Source organism: Python bivittatus, unplaced genomic scaffold (assembly GCF_059951505.1).
Source record: "Python bivittatus isolate LINGU-HERP-01145 unplaced genomic scaffold, Pbiv_v1 ctg000330_np1212, whole genome shotgun sequence".
NCBI lineage: Eukaryota > Metazoa > Chordata > Lepidosauria > Squamata > Pythonidae > Python > Python bivittatus.
Genome location: NW_028277058.1, coordinates 37,704,026 through 37,725,554, shown reverse-complemented (window position 1 = coordinate 37,725,554; position 21,529 = coordinate 37,704,026). Strand labels below are relative to the sequence as shown.

Below are 21,529 nucleotides of genomic sequence, written 5' to 3'. Positions count from 1 at the left end.
TGAAAATGGTGATAGTATTGACGTGCCTGCAGTTTGAGAGCTATTTATTGTCTTGATTTCTGACTTGAAACGCTAAGAACTAGCAGTGAAAATTCCCAAGCTTTCCTGACTGGTTTCTCCTGCAGCAATAAACCCTTCTCAATTTCACTCCACGGAAGGGAGTGGCATGGTGCAAGCAATAAAATCCTCCCAAACCTGGTGTTTGCATGCACCTTCAACTGGCAAGGCAGGAAAAACAATGTCAATTTCACCCCATCTCTTTTTGCTTGGGCTACTGAGGGGAGCTGCATGGAAGTAACTAACTGTTTCAAAGTTGACTGCGGTCCTGGACCAGTACAGCATGGAAGCAAATATTCGTTTCAATGGGAAATAAGCATTACGTCTTAAAACAAACCAATAAAAATGTGTGTAGCACTTGTAATCAAAAGTGCTGATCGTTACAGATGAGCCAGAAATAAATCACCATAGCTCTTTGGTGACACTGCTGACGCGGAAACACAACTGGCTGCATTATGAATAGGATTGGGGGCACACTCCACTGTTTCCTATAGAGCCATTTCATTTCTTTCTAATGTCACTGCACATAATTCAACCTCTTTCTTAAAACTGTATGAAAACATGCCTATGTAAGCATGTACACACCCATCCACACCCTCTACCAAGTAATGATAACATTTCCTACTTTTCCCCTGGATAGCATAGTATTTAGTATGGATAGCATAGTATTTAGGAGTAACTGACAGTAAGTAGTCGAGAGATTGCCATTAATCTATGTGAAAACAGCAAAACCTCAAATTCAAGTGATCAATATTTCAGATTACTAGATTATTTAATAGAATAATTTAAATAACATGAAAGCATCAAAAGTGTTTGTCTGCCATTAGCACTTTTTACCCAGAACCCCTGCATAGTTTCCCCTTGTATCTGCAAGAAAAAAAAAGGATTTAGGGTTTATATTTATCTCAGATTAATCTAACCGTGTGTTTGTACATTTGATAGTGTGCACATTTTGTTCAGGGAAGGGCATCTTGGTGAGAGGTGGGAGCCAATATATAGATTTGGAATTTTAAAATTTTATCCATGGGTTCCCACCCAGTTATGCACAATGGGGAGATAACCTGGACTGAGTTTGGCCTGATGCTGCCTGCTCTGGTAGTGAATCTCTCTTGCTTGGATGCTGGGGATCTCCAGCCCTGAAAGTAAGAACAACCCCGTTTGCTGGACCAGGCCAAACGCCCTTTGGCACAGCACCCTGTTTCCGCGAAGGCCAAGAGCAGGAGATCAAGGTCGTCGTAGTTCCCCTACTGCTTCTGAACATGGAGGCTCCACTGAGCGACCGTAAAGGGCAGCCCCGAACTAGCGACCCCCGCAGCTTCGCGAGGCGGCCGCAGGGTGACTCTCCCCGGGCCTCCGTTCGCGCACGGCCGCCTTCGCCCGTCCCGGGGCTGGTCGATGACTAACAGCAACGTGCTGCGCGGGGATCATCATGGGCGGAGAAGGGACAGGTCTGAGCAGAGACCGACGGTGCTGCTGGGCGGGAGAGGAAGGAGGCGCCCCCCGGGGGTAGGAGGGGAGCGGGGAACCGCCAGAGAACCCGAGCGGGGAACGGCGGAGCTTAGCCTCTTCGCCCAGGCACCGGCCCGGGAGCCGCGCTAGCTCGGAGGCTCGGCCGCGCCACCTTCCGTTGGCTCGCCCCGGAGGCGCGCTCAGCCCGGGCAGCTCTCCGCTCCGTCCATGCCGCTTTCCCGGGCAGAGGCTCCCTGAGCCGGGCTCCCTCTTCTCTTCCGCCGCCCCGATGTCGGGCCCCCGCAGCGCCTTGCAGGCCTGGTGCCGCCGCCAGTGCGAGGGCTACCCCGGCGTGGAGATCCGAGACCTCAGCAGCTCCTTCCGGGATGGCCTGGCCTTTTGCGCCATCCTCCATAGGAACCGGCCTGATTTGCTGTGAGTACCGGGCGACCGCCTCTTGTTCCCCACCCCTTACTCTCCGCATACGTGCGGGAATAGGCCCAGCAGCCCCGAGCTCGCCTGGACCACCAGCCGCTCGAGGAGCAACTTCACCCCCGCTCCCTAGGGGGGAAACCAGCGCGTCCCTCCTGGGGATTTTAAGAGGGAGAAGGTGGGCTACTCCCTAGAAACCTCCGCTGGAAAGAGAAGCCCTCTCGACCTGAAGTCGTCCTAAAGTAGTACTTAGAGCCGTAGAGAGACCCCCACCCTGAGTAGAATAAGGGGCAACCCAGCTGTTCATACCTCCCATAGCAAAGGCACCAACTTGCACCCTTCTACTCCATAGCCCCTGGTCCTGAACAATGACTGTCTCCAACTCTGGGCAATCAGTAGTGCAATGCAATTGGGAATTCATTGTGTAAAAAGAGCTGGGGCCATTCAGATGTCTGGGGGGGGGAGGGGGGATCCACTCTCTAATTCTGAAATTTCCTGAAGTAGTGCGAATATTCAATTGTGAATACAGCTAAAAGGGTATAAAACCAGTTCCTGATTTTTTGGCTGAAAATTTGATGGTCCCCTTAATAAACATTTTCTTTCTGCTGCAAATCAAAGGATAACCAAAGCTCATATTTTAATAACTGTAATCTTATCTGTCTATAGTAATGAAATTGATGTGCCTGCTTTCATGACAAAAGTTCTATGAAGCTGAGTTTTACACTTTTCAGACTCATCCTCAAGTCAATTTCAGTCTTCCTCCTTGCTTCTGTATTTGAGATGGCTGGTGCCAAGAAATGGAAATCTCATCCTATAATAGAATGGTATTTTTAACAACACAGACTCTTTTACTCAGGCTGATCAATAACCTGGCCTGTGTCAAAATAGCCCACAGTCTTTATCACCAGAAAAATCAAGTGTAGAAGCAACTACAGCTATTCTCAGCCAGACCACAGGCAGGTTCAAACATGTCAGTAACACTATGGGAAGAGAAAGTAGTTTGACTATGGCAGCACAAGCTTGCAAGATAACATTACAAAAGAGAAGCATTAATGTTTGCATGCAGGAAATTCTCTTCCATATAGTCAAAAAGAAGGGGGTTCCCACATTCTTCTCTTATATATTATTTGGCCATATGTGCTAGAGTCTTACAGCAGACGCTCCAAAATCGTATTTCACAGAGCTTTATACAGTACACCCTGATGTGGACAATATCCATTGAAATGGAAGAAAAATGTGATCCAATTTGTGTCTGTATTGATTTCTGTGTTGTATATAATGGAGGTGGAGTTAAATTTGTTTATTTACTAGATATTTAAACCATTGCAATCGTATGACTCGGTTTATAGAGAATAAAACTTCCACAATACAACAGTATAATTATTATAAATATAACCATAAAACAACACTTAACATTTATTCAAAACTGGAGTAATATATAACAGTTCCTATGGTGCTATTCTAACTAGTTAAAAAAAGCCCTCCAGGAGAGCTCTGTTTTCATGTTGATTTTTTCTGATCAGAATAAGTGCTTGGGAGACAAAACTGGGGCAGTTTCTTTGGAAGACCTCCTCATCTTTAATTCTGAGAGCGTTCCTGGGAAATCATAATTAAGCCTGGGCTGCTTTCAAACAATATGAGTTAATGAATTAACCTATTTTCTTTATTTGTACAAGACATGGAACCATAAACTAAATTAATTGGGTGAGTTTATGCAACAAACCAGGCTAAAGAAATGAACTAAGCTTAAAACCAGCTTTGTACATTGTGCAAATGTCAACATCAAGTCCTTAGCTGATGGTTAAGTATATTGTGTAAATGCAGTTACTGAGTCCCCATCCAATTTATCTGTGGGGGAAAGAAAACACTGCAAATTATTTAGGGATATTTGTCTACCTTTCATATCTGTTAATATTTCTTCTCCTGTCTACCTACCCCTATGTAGTGCTATGATACAATTACAGAATTATAGAGTTAGAAAGCATAGTTAAAATCACCAAATTCAAGCTCTTGCTTAGTGCTTTTATCTTACAACTGGGTAATTTTTAAAAGTGTTACAAATTAGTAGTAGAAAGACCAATCAATAACTATCATCATCATCATCATCATCATCATCATCATCATCATCATCATCACATTTCTATGCCATCAGTTATTTCTAGAAGGTTTATAATTATTGGCTGTGATAGCTAAGAATAGAACTATATTTAGTACATTTATGCATCCATATGGAAGTACTGTGGTAGCAGCCTTTTTCAACCTGATGCCCTCCAGATACACTGGGACTGCAACTGCTAGAATTCTGGCAGGGAATTATTGAAGTCCAACACCTGGCGAACCACCAGATTGTGGAAAGCTAGACTAGATTAGTTTTGAAATTGATGAATAACTGATAGGTACCTGGTGATAGTCATTCAACAGTTTTAAAATATATGTGACAGATGTTGAGGGCCTATGAAGCAGCTGTCCAATAAGTACAAGGCCTGGTGTGGCCTTGAAGCAAGTTCCTCCAAAGAGATGGATTCAGCAGGGAGCCCATTAAGCGCAAGTTATTGCTCAGAAATATCCAAGCCATAAATCTCTGCTCTTGCAGATGGCCTAAGTAAGCACTTCTTAGTTAACAGGAGTGAACTGAGTTGCCAATTTGACACATAGGGCCTTACAAGGACATGGCATGTTAAGAAATGATTTTCCAAGGAACATCTGAAGGGAGTATTGAATCATTTTAACTACTTCAGCATGTCTTGATTTGGAAGCTAGAGGATCAAAGGATGGAAAGAAATGGTAAAAAAATCACTCCATTGGTAGATCAAAAGAAACCTTCTTTCACCTAAGCTTTATTTTATCAGAGTCTTCAGTGAGCTGGTCTGCGTAATAAAATCCTGCCTGATGCCGGCCATGGGAAGTCTTAGTCATACAACCCTTCTCCCTTCTGAGATTTGTGATTTATATGTTCTCAACTCTGAAGTAGAAATTTAATTTTCTTCAATGAAAAAGTAGGTTTTCAGGATGCTGAATTCTGCTTTCATGGACATTTTACTTTTTTTTTTTTTTTTAATGAACTCAGTCTTATTTGTGGTACTGAAACTCCCTATCTGTTATTTCGATTTTGGTTAGGGAGAGTATGTTGGATCCTCTTTGTTGCCAGAAGCGCTACCTCCTCTTTGTATGTGCTATGCAAAGATGGACAGAGGCCCACTCACTACCAGAAATTATCCTCGTCCTTTTTTGTTCAGAATAGCAAATTCTTCCTTGAGGACCAGTTTCTCAAACTTTAGGTCTGTGAGTCATATATTGGCTAGATTTGCCGCTTAAGCTGCCTAATGTATTGCTGTCTGCTATCAAATATTGGTACTGATTCCATTTTTGGTTCATTTAAATTTTCTTTGGAGCTTTCACAGTGATGCATCAGGTCTGCTGTGTTTGGATATACTTTTGCACTGAGTCACTTCTATATTTTGTGTACTTAAGTGGGGAATGAAGATGGATATGGAAATGATTTGTGTAAATTTGTAATATAGTCTATCTGAAGAATTATGCTTTAAAGTGCTGAGCTCAGCATAGTGGTTTCTAGTAAGAAGCCTGGATTCCTGTTGCCGATAAAAAGGCCAGAAATCTGTAAAAAATGAACTATAACAGTTTAGGAGTGTGGCTTGATATGTTAGATTACTGTCCCTTCTTCCCTCTTCAGAATGGCTTTCCAGGAAGACTTGTTGTGAATGGGTTGCAGTCAAATATAACCTACTTTTCCAATCTCTCAATGTACTGTATATTAATTCAGCTTTATGCCTAGCCCCTTCTTGGCTCCATGTTAAGTCTTTACCATTATGTGGAAATTTGACTTTATCCTGTGGGGGAAATCATACTGTAGGGATTCTACTGTAATAGAGTAATAGCAAAACTCTTAGAAGAAGGCTTCCAGGAAGCACACAGTGCTTACCACAGTGTGGCAAAGTATGTGATATAACTGGAATTATGGAGGAAAAAGCAGTGCTCAATTTAATTTGCCTTTTATTATATAATTGTAAGATTGTTTATATTCATACATAGCTAGCATAATTCACATAACTAGGTTCACATTGCTCTAATCCATGGTTTGTTTATCCATGGTTTATAGACTACCATATCTGAATTGTAGAACTACAGAAGACAACTACAAGTTGGCAGCAAAGAGATATGGAAAACATTAACTCTTTACTGATATCTACTAGTAATCTGGACTTTTGCTTACCAGCTATAATGGATTATTGCATAAAATCATAATACTTAGCCAGAACCAAAGAAAGCATGCTATGTGGATGTGGCCAGTGTTGACCATTCAATTGCTGCTGTACTTTGAGAAAACCTAGTGCTAATTGGAATTGCTTTAGTGGATTTATTGATCAAGTCACCTATTTTGTGAAGATTGTACATTCCTTAAACAGTGCCCCTTCTCAAGTCCTGTTATGTTGCCTAATTGTGGGAAGTTGTTCCTGGGAGGGATAAGTGAAAAACACTGGGAGTGTATGCCCAGAGTATATACTTCCAGGACGATCACCCAAGGAGTGACAGTCATCCCAATTGCCCAGTTAAAGTAAGCAGGGTACCTATATCAGGCAGCAAGTAGGAAGATGCTGGAGGTAGATAATCACTTTAGTGACAACGGCAAAAGCATTGTTTCATACTGCACAGGAGAAGGCAATAGTACAGCAAACCACTCCTGTATGTATCAAAAAACCCCACACAGACAATATAAAGTGATGGATGATATGGTGCCAGATGATGGGTCCTTCAAGTTGGATGGCTAGCCCCATAGTAGCCAGCTCTCCACAGCCTGATTTTCCATCTTCTTGGATCTTCCTTTTTTAGTATTGTTTTAAATTTTGGATGTATTATATGTTTTAGATATATTTATAGTTTTAATATTTTCTGTAAGTCACCCAGAGTCCCCTATTGTGGGGGAGATGAGCGGGGGAGAAATCCAATCATCATCATCATCATCATCATCATCATCTACTGAGGAAGAGCTGAGGATCTTTAGATGTACTAATAGTATTTGTGATACAGCTGCAATAAAGCCTTCAGGACATCTAGTTGCTGATGTTGCCATTCAGGAAAAGAAAATCTGAAGCTGTAAAGACAGAATTATAGTGGGAACATGCAACATAAGAAACATGAACATGTGAAAGCACAACACAATGAAAGATTAAATGAATCTACTACATGTTGACATCTGAGGCATCAGCAAATTGAAATGGACTAAAAATGGATACTTTCAATCAGAAAATCATACTGTTTACTACTCAGGACATAAACAAAGAAAGAATGGCATTGCTTTCATAGTCAGGAAGATATAGCAAAGACAGTACTTGGGTACAATGCAGTCAATGACTAAATAGTATCAGTTAGACTTTGTGGACAATCCTTTAATATGATAGTTATCCAAGTTTACATTTTAATCACTGATGCAGAAGAAAAGGAGATTCACAAGTTTTATGGTCAAAGTCAATCGAAATTGACAGAACGTGTGTCAGGACCAGCTCTAACTCCAGGGAATCTGAGGAGGTGTCTTAGAGCAGCAGGGAGACACCTGGGGCTGATTTGGCTACAGAGCATTCTGAGCAGCTGGAAGCAGCAGAGCATGAAGATCCTGATCTAGGATCTCCTCCTAGCCCTAAGGGTGAGTGAAGGGCAGAACAGATGAGATCTGCACAGTTCCTCGTGAGGTAAGGATGTTCCCACTGGTGATTGCTTCCACCTGGAGGAGGTTCTATTTTAGAGCCACTGCTAGCAAGCAATCCCTTGTTGGGAACAACCGCCTGGCTGCATCTTGTGAAAACCTGTGCCTTTGTATGTCAAGCTTTTGGATTGCCTTCTGATGATGACTCTGCACTCTGCTCTGGACTCATATGCTTGGACTTCCCCTCAGGCAAGCTGCTTAGAGAAGTCATGACTTGCATTTGAGTTATGCAAGTGATTACACACCCTGTTTGTGCTGCCTGTATTTCCCTTCCCAGTAAAACTGTTACAGCTTATTCTGTGCTGCTTGTCTTTGGAGACTGGAAAGCCAAAGTGGGAAATATTAAGGAGGAAAATATAGTTGAACTGCAGGGCCTAGGAAACTGAAATGAAGCAGGAGAACAACTTAATCGTTCCTGCCAATCCACTGATTTTATTTTCATTGCTACATAGTCTTTAGATAGCCAAAACAACACCCATATGCATGGACATCACCAGATAGAATACCCAGAAATCAAATTGACTATGTTATTGGTACAAGGAGATAGGAAAACTCAGTTAAAACAGCAAAGATGTGGTCAGGGGCTGATCATGGAACAAGTCATGAACTACTCATGTGAAAGTTCCAAGTCAAGCTAATGTAGAAGAGCAGAGTCAAACAGTTTCCACAAAATGATCTTGAATATATATGTCACCATTTTCAAGGAAAATATCAGGAATTTGAAGTCCTGAACCTTATTGATACAGAACCAGAGGAACTGTGTAGTGAAATCGAAGTTGTTAAGGGTGAATGAGAAAAGAGACTGCCATTGATCAAGAAACAGAAAGAAGCAAACTGGATGTCAGAAGAGATGGTGGAAATTGCCAAGAGAAGAGAAGCCAAAATCAAGGGGGGGAAAACACGATCTCATGAAGGAACTTAACAAAGAATTTCAGAAAGCTGTTAGAAAAGACAAACACAGTATTGCAAAGCTATTGAAGATGAAAACAGACATGGAGAAGCTGGGAAGGTCTTCCAAAAGATCTCTGAATGCAGAAGGAGACTTCAGCATTAAATTAGTATGCCATTGGATAGATAGTATCTTATTCCAAGAAGATCAGATAAGGATGGAAGGAATATACTGAAATTCTGTGCAGTAGATACGTTGGCATTTAATATATCTTAGAGGCTATTCCATACCTTACAAGGACTTCTAGTACTAGAAGATGAAGTTGGATAAGGACTCCAGTAATTACCAAGTGGAAGACTACAGGAATTGATGGACCATCTACAGAAATATGACATGCAACAGAAGAAAAATCAGTAAAGATTATAACCAAGCTATGCCAGAAATTTGAAGAATGACACAATGACCAAAACATTGGAAGAGGTGAGTCTATATACCAATGCCAAAGAAAAGAGACTTAACTGATTAGATTAAAGCCCTCCATGGAAAGGCAGATTTCAGACATTCAAATCTGGTTTTAGAAAAGGTCAAGGAACACGAGACATTATCGCTGATGCATACTGGATAATTGAGAAAGCCAAAGAATGCTGGTGATGTGTTCTTAATTTGGGGGGTGGTTGTTTTAACCTTGGATGATATAGATTATATTTTCTTGTTTTAGTTTTAATCTTTGTATGCTGTCCAGAGTCACTGTTGTGAGATGGGCAACTATATAAATCATATAAATAAATAGGAATATTTTTTAAAAGTAAATAATGTGCTTCATTAATTATAGAAAAGTCTTTGTATCAATCATGTCAAACTGTGGAATGTCCTTAAGAAAATGGGAATCCTAGGACATCTCATTGTCCTTATCCAAAAGCTATACACAGGTCAGGAAGCTACAATCTGGATGGAACATGGTGAAATAGACTGGTCCCAGGTTGGCAGTGGAGTGAGACAAGACTTTCTCCTTATTTATTCAACCTCTGTGCTGAATATATAGTGAAGGAGACTGGATTTGAAGAAGATAAGCATGGTTTTAAAATTGGAGGACGAAACATCAATAACCTGCGCTATAGTGATGATGTTGTTCTGATAAGTGTACATGTAAATGTTTTGGAAGTCTAATAATGAAAGTCAAGGAGCACAAGGAAGTAAGATTAAATATAAAGAAGGCCAAATAATGACTACAGATATAGGAACAAGCCTTAGAATTGACAATGAAGATATTGAAGTGGTAGATAGCTTCTGCCTTTTGGGATTGACAGTCAACAGTAAAGGAAATAGCAGTCAAAAATACGCTGCAGATTAGCACTTGGTACAGTAGCAATGAAGGCCTTGGGTATGCAGATGCCTTGACCATCTGTACCTACAAAGATCAGAATCTGTAAAAGAATTCAGAGATGACCTTGGGGTAAGTATGAAAGAACCAGTCTAGAGCTCTTACTCAAGGTACTAACAACAGGCTCAGATTATCATATTTTGAACACACTATGCAAAGATCCAGCTCTCTTGAGAAGTCCATAATGCTGGGAAATGTGGAAGGAAAGAGAAGGACAACCAATAGAGGGTGAATGGACTCAGTTACAGTGGCAATGGATGCTTTGTTAGAAGATCTGAAAGGCCAGGTTGGGGACAGATCATCCTGGGAGAAAGTATATCTGTGTGGTTACTAAGAGTTAACACTGACTAGAAAAGACATAATAAAATCAATCAGCAAGCAGTGCTGATCATAAACGCAGAGTGAAGTCATACCAAAGTCTAATATCGAGGCTAATTTCTGGGATCATAAAATAAGGCTTAAGGAAATATATGTTTTTACCCCTCCAGTTGTTAAGCTCTGCAGCATACCTATAAGAATGGTACAGATGCTGCAGTGTTGTGTGTAATGATCATTAGTAGATGCAGCCTCAAATTTAAGTTATTCTCACTAAGTTTCCATAATAAGTAAACACGATAAACAAATAAAAAGAAGATAAATGAAGTCTGATCCTGCATATGTGTGGGTGGGAAATAACCAACAAAAGTCACTTTCAACTATACATGCAACTATTATTTGATTTTCAGGTCCTGTTGCCTTCATTGTGTACATCCTAGCAAAATGAGATTTAATCAGCTTCCCCCTCTCCAAATATGTTGGGCTATAGTTGTCACCCCTGACCAACGTGACCATCTATTGGATTATTGCTCATAAACCCTCTCTTAACATGGCCTTGTTGATTAAACATTTAAGGGAAATTATATTCCAGCATTTCTGAGGAACATTTGGTGAGGGAGACTGACTTAAACTACAGACAAATATCATGTTAGCCAAGGAACAAAATCAAAATAAAATGTATGTACCCATGAATTAAATAAATTTTGCCTGAGTTCACATATTCATCCATACAGTACAAGGAAAGGTGACTTAGTTTCGTTCTTAACCAATCTGTGGTTTTCAACTTTACCTTGGTTTCAGATGTGCAGAGATGCTCAGTATAAATTTAAAAAAAAAAAAAAATCTCTGATCACTGAACAGATGATGCTACTGTAACCGATGAGGTGTATGCATAGCAACTCAGCTATTTGTAGACCATGTCCTAACTTGTAGATTTTCTTCTGTTGTAAATAACAACTGACTATTCCTGAACCTGTTAGTAAGTTCATAGAAGAGGAGGCAAAACTTTAGAGAAACATCTACTGGCAGGGCTGAAGAAAATTCATGGGATTCAGTCATGGTGTTGTCCCAAAGCAGACAGACAAGAAAAGCGTGTTTGTAAGATAGAAATTGATGGCATTGAAGATTTGCACTTTTGCATTAAAACATATGAATGAGATTGGTGCATTTCAAATGTAAATGTCACATGAATAGATACTGTCATGTGCTTATAATAATCTGCTTTTGTTCTCCCTCCCCCCTTTATTTTTCCAATTGTTTGTTGTTGAATGAGGAAGGAAATCTAGCCACAGGTTTTGCAGTAGCAAAACAAAAAACTAGGGATCATAAAGAGGGTATCAAATATGTGTTGAATTAAGAAGTATTTCCTCTTGACAGCATGGAGAGCATGCTTGAGATTCTGCTTTCTAGAAGCACAACTGCATAGAGATTTAGGAATGATAAAAAAACCCACTTGAGAATGTGTACATGCTGAGGTATTCTCTTATGTATCGCAAAAACATCTCTTTCATTTGTAAAAAAATTACACCGGTTGCATTCTGTTTTTCTTGAGTTTAGCTTCACTATCAGCACAACTTAACAATAACTATTCACACTTTCAGTGATTTTCTCACATAATGGGAACGCATGCAAGGAAACTATGTGCCAAAGAATTGAGAAAATGGGGTGTGTCAGTGTAACTTTGTTTTGAACCTAGATTTTGAGGTGAACCCATTGGGAACTTATTTTTGGCAAGTTGTAAAGACACAGAGCTGTAAAACAAAAGCATCCTGATTAGCAAACTTCATTTGCTAATCAGGATGCTTTTGTGCAAGATCCTTTTTTAAAAAGGCACTTTTATTGTGGTTGTTTTAAAGTTGGAGTTTCCTTTCTTCTGTGATTTTGAAAAGTCTACAATGTGAAACTTTTTCAACTGTATTATCAAGGAATGAGCTACAAAGGTTCTGTCCTCTGAAAATTTTACTTCACTAGTAGTCGTTGCTGAGAAATATTGCCACCCTGATCTATATAACATGGTGTGCTTGTTCTATGACATCTCTTTTATTTTCAATTTGCAGGGACTTTAATTCCCTCTCCAAAGAAAATGTGTATGAGAACAATCGTTTGGTAAGTCCTTGCCTCAGTCTTCATTGTTTCTTACTTGCTTTATAGTCCCTTTTTCTAACTGTAGTTGATATGTCAGCTGTGAAACTTAGGTATGCACACACCAGTTACATTAGATGAATGTCATGCATGCTATGTAATGACTCAGAAACCAGCTGGTGAAAAAAGCTATTTTTTTGTTAGGATGAATTCAGCCTTGTCTGACAGGGTGTTATCCAGATGTTTTGATTTATAACTCCCAATATTTCTAGATAGCATGGCTATTAACCAGTTCTGAAGTTGTAATTCCAATGAATCTGGAAATCATCACATTTGGGAAAGCTGCAGCAAAGACATTTTATAGGGGTGACAAAGGGAAAGAGTGCCTTTATGTTTTTTGAACCAAGGATAGAATCAGAGGCAATAAAGAGAGACTATATAAGAGAAACAGCAGGAATAAAGTGTCAGTTCTGAAAAGACGGGAGGAGAACATTCAATGTTGAGTTTTGTGTGTTATTTATTTCTACACTTTCATCAAATATTCATTAAGTGCAGACTTTTCCAATATGTATCTCTGCCAGTGACAGTACTTGATTGACTTTGTGCAGGCTCAGAAGCTAAGCAGGTCCTGGCTGGTCAGTTCCTGGCTGGGAGTTTTCCAGGGAATACCAGAGCTATGGACTTGACTGGGAAGTTGAAAAAAAAACTCTGGGAAAAAACAGTGGCAACACAGTTCCATATTGCTGCCAAGAAAACTACTTGGATATGTGCATGAAGTCCACTTGGAGTGGAACTCACCTTGAGAAGATTTTACCTTTTCCCAACCTGGTGCCCTCAGCTGGCTGTGCTTGATGGAAGTTACAAACCAACACTTAAATTGGCTTATTCTTGTTGACTTACATTTCTTTAATTTAAACCCTTTGGCTATTCTTATGTAAGCTTATTTCTAACTTTCATCACCACAACCTTATTAGAAGTTGGCATCAGGGAAGAGGGGTTAGGGTACTGATAGTTTTCCAGCAGGCCATTAGTCCATAGGTCATGGTAAGTCTCATCACTTCATAGTCCAGTTGTTCTGCTAGCAAGGATCTTCAATGGTTAGAATTTTTTTCCCTTAAAAAGAAATGTCTTTGCTTTCTAAAGGTGTTTAATCCTGTGCACAGTAGTAGTAGATTTTATATTTGTACAGCAAACTTGGCAGATGCAAGTCTGCAACTCAGTATAATGGGCTTGTCATGACAGTGAAAGAATGTACTTAGATTTTGCCTATGTGGCCTGTGTAAATTATCCAATGACTGTAAATAATAATTTACGCTAGGAAAAACAGTGCTGATGTAATTGTAAAGTTATGACTAGAAATAGGCTAGTTGAGATGTAATCCTTGGTGGTTCTAATCTGATGGAAAATGAGCGAGGAAAACAGTATTACCACTTTTTGAGTGTATAGATATGGATGCACACTTTTTCAAGACTTCAGTTAAGATATTGCTTTGTTTTTTCACATTACCAAGTTTATGGCATCAGGTTTTCACATCTTTTAACATTTTGTGTAAATGGTCATATATGGGCTCTTGATGGAAACATCTCCTAGTTATGCTTTTCTGTGTGATGGGCATTTTCATAGATGGAAATTATATGCATCTGTTTTTAAGGGTTTTTTTTTTACAGTTTAGTGCTGTCATTTTTAATTCATTGTAAGCTGTTTTGTCTCAGAAAAAGAAGGATAAAAATATCTGTAATTATAAAATAACCATAAATTATAAATACATCCCATTGTGAATTTTGTGTAAAAGCAGTTAAGCTTTGGCATTTTTAGATTGAGGAGCACTGATTGATTCAAGGTCACCAGTTACTGTGGTTCAGCTAAGAACTAGTCAACAGTCCAACCTTCTGTCTAGTGGATTATATTAGAAGCAAATACTATATCATCATTATCTCTTTTATTTCTGCTTCATTCATTGTCCCTGGCAATTGCTTATGACTGGAAATACTTACTTTGCCTTGGTAATTTTATTTGTCCATTAGGCTGGTATCACCATAACTTCTTTTTAATTAAAGCATGTTTATTTGTATATTTTCTGAAAGCAATTTTTTGTGTGCTCAACAATTAGAGGGGGGTTGAACAGGAATTTTTGTGCTGGAAAGGGAAGGGATATTGTAGTGTGTATAACAGCAGCTCAGAGGAGGCAAAAGAGCCTGCCACAAAATATACTAAAAGCAGAGCATACTGTCTTCCATCACTTTTTTGTTTTTGTTTGTTTTATCTATATTACCTTTTCATTCATTTATTTAATGCTTTTGTGTTCCATCAAGGCAGTATTTGTGATTTTCTCTCTCCATTTTATTCACGCTGAAATAAATCAGGCTGAAAGCAGATAACTTGCCCCAGGGTATATGATTAGCTTTGTAGCTGAATGGGAATTTGAAGCTGAGTCTTCTTAATCTTAACTTGATACACTATTACATCATTACTGTCTTTTTAATGTTGGGTCAGTCTCTTTCACTCCAACTACAGCAAAACATATGTGGAAACAGATATACTGTAAATGTACAATTCTGTGATATAACATGGACTAAAAAGGTGGTATAAGAACTAGGGTTGTGCAGAAGAACATTCCATTACAAAACATTCCACTCTCAAACACACTCCATTCTCAATATTCCATGAAGTTGTGATCCTAACATGGAGGGTTTGAGTTCATAACAGGCCATTTTGAATATTCTGGAATGGCATGACCTGTTCCTTGCTTACTAACAGGAAAAGTTGGAAGCTCCTCTCTTACACTGAAGTGATTTTTAAGATGATAAATCAGTGATGATTTATGGGCTTGGGAGTCTTATTTTGCCTATGAATAGTGTCCTTGGATCATACTCTAAATGTGATGGGGCTAGGATAAAATCAAGTTTGATTTAATTTAAGTGTAGTGAAAATTAAATTAATTATATGCAATCACCATTCCTCCCCGTATACTTAATATTTTTTTTCTAGTCACAGTAAAAATCCATTGGCAACTGTTGAAAGGGCTCCCAGGTCTGCACCCAAACCTTTGGGAGACATTGGGCTAGAAATAATGGGGAAGTAGAATCTGTAGAATTGGGAGTGATAGACATCCAAAAAGTGGGGGGGGGAGGTTAAGAGAACAGGAGCAGCAAGCTGGCACTTACCACTGTTCTTTGATGGCTAGAAGATTGTATCAGGATATCTTAGTTTTTGAGTCTGCAGTGGATGCTGAGTGCACATTCCTGCTAGATAATTAGGGGTAAAAAAGTTATTTTGAAACAAAGGACCAATAAAGTTTCTGAAGGAATGTGCACTAACCTGATATATTTGTCAAGAAAGACCTCTTCTATAGTGTACAAACAGTGGAAAAAAACAAGTGTAGTTCATTCTCTTCAGCCTCAGGTGCCACGTGGGTCATCCTTCTCACTGTAGTGGACATTTTTCTCTTCCTTTGTTCTCACCTCATGTTGACCCACTAGCATACACCTGCCTCTGTGTCAGCTTCCATTGACTAACTATTCTCCCTTGGTTGCTTTGGCAGGCATTTGAGGTGGCTGAACAGGAACTGGGGATCCCTGCCTTGCTGGATCCCAATGATATGGTCTCCATGAGAGTGCCTGACTGCCTCAGTATCATGACATATGTGTCCCAGTATTACAACCATTTTAACAACCCCAGTCAAGGTGAGAGCTTCAAAAGGACATTTATACCAGGGATAATTCTACATTGAGGAGGAAAAGCTCCTTTATTTCCTTTGATGTGGCAGAACTAGTTTCCTAACCCACCCTAGAAGCTATGGACTTTCCAGAAGTCCATAAAGATATTTGCCAATGGCAAGCATCCCTCAGTAAACAGGATGAAACTTTGAAAAGCTCTAGAGTTTGGGGTTTGGGTGTTTGTGTGGAGTGTGAGTAATAAGACCATAATCAACTGAATTTCCCCTCCGAAAAATTCCGTCAGTGACACTTCTTCCTTATGGCAATAAAAAATCATGAGTACATGTTCCAAAAACTTGGCTATCCTTTTATGACCTTGCCTAATGTTAGGGTTGGCTATGGGCAGTTTCAGGGAGGTCTTCCTTCCAAGTATGTCTGAAATACAGTGGACTATAGAAAGTCTCTGTCACCACTTTCCTTTGGACTTTGGCCCTAGAGTTGTAGGTAGAATATTGCTCTTGAACTCGTAATGCAACTTAAGTGTGCTCTGACCATTTTTAGATTTCACCCTTATCAGGGATCTCCAAATATTGCAATATTGCCACCAAGCTCTTTCCTTCACCCAATTCCCTTCACACAAGGCTTTTCAAAAGAGGCAGAAATTTCTTCATTTTTCTCAGTACACAGAGAAAGTAAAGCATTGTAGGAGAGAACTAAGTGCAAGTAAGGATTTAGAGAAAGGATGTGTGCTTCTGGATCATCAGAAGACATGGTATGCATGCCTCTGGCAAAATAATTTGTAGTTATACTGTATGTACTGGAGGATGTTTAAGGCAACTTCTCCAATCTAACTTAAAAATACCAGGAATTAGCCCAACTGACTAGAAAAAAGTTGCTCCATATTTTATCTTTTCTGATTCATCTGTTGCCTTCACAGATTAATTCCCTTTTTCTCTTATTTTTGCAGCCAGAGTCTCTATGCCTATGAAGCATCCAGCTGTTGTCTCCTCACCTACTGTGTCAGTTCACACACCTTTGGCTGTACTTGAAACTACATCTACATCCCAGGTACTCAGTCTGATCAAACTGGAAACTCCTTTAATCTCTTCCGTGTCTCCAGTCTGCTTCAAGCATTTGCTTCTGAATCAGTGTTCTTTAAGAAGGAGCAATTTGCAATGCCTGATTTAACAACATCCTCTTCTGTCTTTTTTACTGTTAAGGGTTTCTTGATCACCTGTAGTCTTTTTGTGGGTTTTATGATTATACTTACAGTCCTCCTTCATCACGCCATGTATGATGTACCAATAAGGGCTTGATAAATGCTTATGCTACCTGTCTGGGACTAGGGCTTCATGTGTTTGAGTTGCAATAACTGCCACTTAGCATACCTTAAAGTATTTACAAAATCTGTAACCCTATTTAATTTATTTCATCTTGAAATAACAATAAAACACTGATAAACATTCCTCTTTTTTTTGTGTGTGTGGTCCTGGAGCTGGGGTAAAAACGTTTGCCAGAGACAAATAGTAGCTATGTTGAGCTTGGTCTGTATGTTTTATACATTTCAAACCAGAATTCAGTTACATGCGGAGGTGCTGCATCAGACTGCCTCAAACTGGGGCTGCAGAATGATAATGTTCTTCATTGATTTGGCTATCTCCAGGAAGCAGTGCCTACAGGACCTACTGTTTCTTTTTTCCCCAATAAATCCTTGGTCTGAGACTTTCACCAGTAACAGTTCCATAGGACCAAGCCAGAGAGAAACACAAACGAGTCTGAAGCAGCCAGAAGAAGGAATGGATGTCTGTAAAGAAGCAGCCTTTTTAATAGTTTACATTATTAGTTTGGTTGCTTAGTCCCCATAGTTTGCTGCCCAGAGAAGCATGGTTTTTTAAAGAAATGTTCACTGAGTGAAATGTAATGACACCTGTGATTTAGAAATATGCTTAAGGGCTTCATGGTTGTGAAGAACATTGTATGTAAAGAAGCAGATATTGCTGTTATGTTGCATGCAGGAACCAAAAGTGGGATATAATGTTTGTGTATAGGATATCCCTAATTATTTTGCTTTCTTTTAAAAATGTAAAGTCACCTTTTTAGCGCAAAACATGTCCCAAGGTGACTGATACACACACAAAGAAACAAAGCATAAATCAAACCAACATTAATACTCACCAAGGTTAAAATGACAGAAAGTTAAAACTGCCATTCCAAAATGCTAAAAGCCCAGTTATCATTGGAACCCTGAACAAAATAGTCACTCTTGGCTGGGTAAATAAGTTTTGAGAGTTTTCTTAAAAGCTGCCATGATTGCCAGATGGCATCAAGTCATTTTATAAGTATTTTATAAGTGTCATTTTGAGGCCTTCTCCCATGCCTTTGCCAACCTAGCAGTTTTGAGAGAAGGTTAAAGAAAGATTGTTCTTTTTTGGTCTTTCATGTCCTTTAACCCAAAGGCCAGCTCTTGGTCTCAAGTGCATAAATCACAGTTCATGGAGACTTTCTTATCCCAATTCTTGTTATCTCAGGACAGTGTTACTGAAAGCCTGGCAGAGCATTCCTCGCAGACTACCCTTAGCAGCACTTGTGCAGCTTGCCAGCAGCACGTTCACCTGGTTCAGCGCTATTTGGCCGAGGGCAAACTTTACCACCGTCAGTGCTTCAGGTGAGCTTTTCCTATTGCAGTCCACTGAAAATGAATATTGTCACTCATCTGGAGTCCTATAGACAAAGTCTATAGTTTAGTTGTGCCAGGACAGTTTAGAATACCTCTTGGTTTTTTAATCATGAGCCCATGTTATCTTCATAGTTTGTTTTGTTACCATGTAATTTAGGAATATAAAGTGCAGTACTGTGAGATTTAATGGTGTCATTTCCAGCTTTATGAGACTGACTTGTTGAGTTGCAAACAGAAGGCCCATAATCCTCAGGCTTGACCTCTTTTAAGCCGTTGTGGGGTAGCACAGTGGTTAAGTAATTGAACTTAGACCGGAGAGTTCACTACTGACTGCGGACCAATTGTTCTCTCTCAGCCTGGTTCACATCACAGGATTGTTGTTGTGGGGATAAAATTAGGGGAAACATGCCAACGTACCCTCTTAACATCATCTTGAGCGGCAAGACATAAATGCAATACAGGGAATAAAATTTTAAAAGCTAGCTTTCCATGTTACTCATGTTGGGGAATAATTGTGGATTTTAATTTCTACAAGCGGGATTCTGCCTCTTCACCAAGAGCAGATACGGGAAGTTAGGGTGGGATGTGCTACTTCAGTAAAGAGAAGCTCTCAAGGAAGGGTGAGATGGAGGCTTACAGTATATCCATGCAAAGTATTTGGGTTTAAGAACAGAAATATTGTCACTGCTGTTAGTTGGTCTTAATGTGGGCATTGTTGGTGGTGGCAGTTTTGGATCTACTTTATGCAAAGATTTTCAGTCCTCCAGGCTGGGACCTGAATTTACAATAGCCTGGAGTTGGCATAGTTTTTTTTCTTTTACAGGTTTCAGTGGGATTGAACAATAGATAAAAATGAAACTTAGTTGGGAGGGGGAAGCAGCAAAATGCTGCCTGTTCCTGTGCTACTTGCATTGGAGTGTATGGCAAAATTTTTAACACCCACCTGCTCTTGTTGCTTAAAAGTGGGGATGATGGAACTGATAAAAATGATAGGTGATTTTGCCCAGAGTCTTAGAGTGAATCTATAGCAAAATTGTGGATTGAATTTTATTTTCCTTGGGTGCTCCTGTGATCAAAAGACTGTATCTTCTCTTTGCCTTCTCTTTCTGATTGTGGACTCACATCTCTGGCAGATGCAAGGAATGCTCCAGCACGTTGATTCCTGGATCCTACAAACCTGGACCTGAATTGGGCACATTTGTGTGTACCCAGCATCGTGGTAAGCTGGGCAAACTGAGTGGAAGGACTGAGCACCAGCTAACTCCAGAACTTCTGCTTGGAAAGGGAAGTACAGAAGCTGGGACAGTGAGTAATGAGATGGAAGAAGAGAATGGCATATCAGAAGGTCACTCATCAGCCATGGAAGAGATGGGCAAAATGGGGGAAAGAACTGTTGATGAAGTGGGCACAGAGCTTGAGATACCTTACACCCAACCAAAGAATGCAGTGCCCACTTCCACTTCCACTTCCGGCTCTTGCTTGCAGATGCCACCCAAGCCTCCTGTACCAACCAAGCCACCAACACTTATCCAAGAAAAAGTTAGCCTGCAACACGGACAGCTCAAAGAGCCTCGGCCTACCCCTGCTCCTCGGAGGAGCACAGACCCAGCAAGTTTGTCACCACCGAGCTCCCATCCTGTCCCAAGGCCCAGAGCCAATATGCAGAATGAGAATTCCAGTGAGCCACCATCTGGTTTGGTCAATGGTAAGGAAACATGGACACAGGAAGTAATTAAAACCATTTAACTGGACTCCTTGAAATCCTTTATGTTGAGGCCATGCCAAAGTAAGAAAAATGTGCATCTTTTATAGAAACAAATAATGCTGACCTGTATGTATATTTATGGATTTTTTTAGCAGCAGGAATTATATCAATATCTTACTATTTTTTTTCCTAAAAAGTCTTATGCTAGAATGCATCAGTGGTTCATTTGGTTTTGTATTGCTTGCTCCAGATACCCCGACTGGTGCCTTCCATGCATTTTGGGTAACAAATCCTAATATGATCATGCTGGTTTGGGATTATAAGAACAGTAATGCAACACATTTGAGAGAGACAGATTAGGGAAATCTGGCCTACTTTAGTATATAATAAATGTACTTTATTATATAATTAACATAACATAATTTAATAATTCTCTGCAGTCTGAAGTCCTAATGGAAAACCTGATGATGACTAGGAAAGCTTGATATATGAAATACGTAGAAAGATCACGGAGAAGACAGATGGCTATTCCTTGGGTATCCCTAATTTGGTGCCTTCCCATCAGTTGGACAAGAATGTCCATCATTCCCTACCAGCAGTGGCCATGCTGGCTGGGGTGATGTGCATTATAGTACTGTATCTCTGGATCTCTGGATAGGGCAGCATGTGCCAGAGAATTGTAGCAGAGTAGAGAAATAAGAGGATGTGCATCTTCCTCCTAAAAATCTTCCCCTTTAATATCTGTACCACAAAATGCTGAATAGATGCGTAGCCAAACTTTCATCCATAGGCATAAAGGCAAGACATAGATTGGTTTTGGAAGCGGCTTCTAGAGGGTAACACATAACTATGTCTTCTTCATTTCTGGATTAGGTAGACTTCCTGAGCCCAGCCCTCCAGTTCCAAAGCCCAGAGGCAGACCTACTTCCTCAGACAGGTATGTTCTTTTCTTGCAAATCACACTATGAGGGGGAAATAAACTTGCCTCGAATTTCCTTTTTTCTGCCTGTACAGAGTGATGAGTTTTTATACACAACAGAAGGGCTCATTCAAAACTCGTCTTCTGAGGAAGTGATTGCTATCTGTTGAGGAAGGAATTCTGGGGTATCTCATCAGTGGCTTCCCAATCAAGGCAATTCAAAATACCAATTATACAGGATAAATGAC

General features: G+C 39.9%; 1 protein-coding gene across 2 annotated transcripts in view; it reads left to right on the top strand.

The window, feature by feature from the left end:
* Window positions 1–1,300: 1,300 nt before the first annotated feature.
* Window positions 1,301–21,529, top strand: part of MICALL1 (MICAL like 1) — a 43,918-nt gene continuing 23,689 nt past the window's right edge. Inside the window, exons 1-7 of one of the 2 annotated variants that reach the window (XM_007434403.3) lie at window positions 1,301–1,941; window positions 12,300–12,348; window positions 15,866–16,007; window positions 16,948–17,048; window positions 18,509–18,645; window positions 19,791–20,362; window positions 21,236–21,299. In XM_007434403.3, coding sequence (XP_007434465.1) covers window positions 1,796–1,941; window positions 12,300–12,348; window positions 15,866–16,007; window positions 16,948–17,048; window positions 18,509–18,645; window positions 19,791–20,362; window positions 21,236–21,299 — 1,211 coding nt within the window. In that variant the 5' untranslated portion in view covers window positions 1,301–1,795. The remainder of the gene's footprint in view (window positions 1,942–12,299; window positions 12,349–15,865; window positions 16,008–16,947; window positions 17,049–18,508; window positions 18,646–19,790; window positions 20,363–21,235; window positions 21,300–21,529) is intronic. The other variant, XM_088141044.1, reaches the window with a different exon arrangement.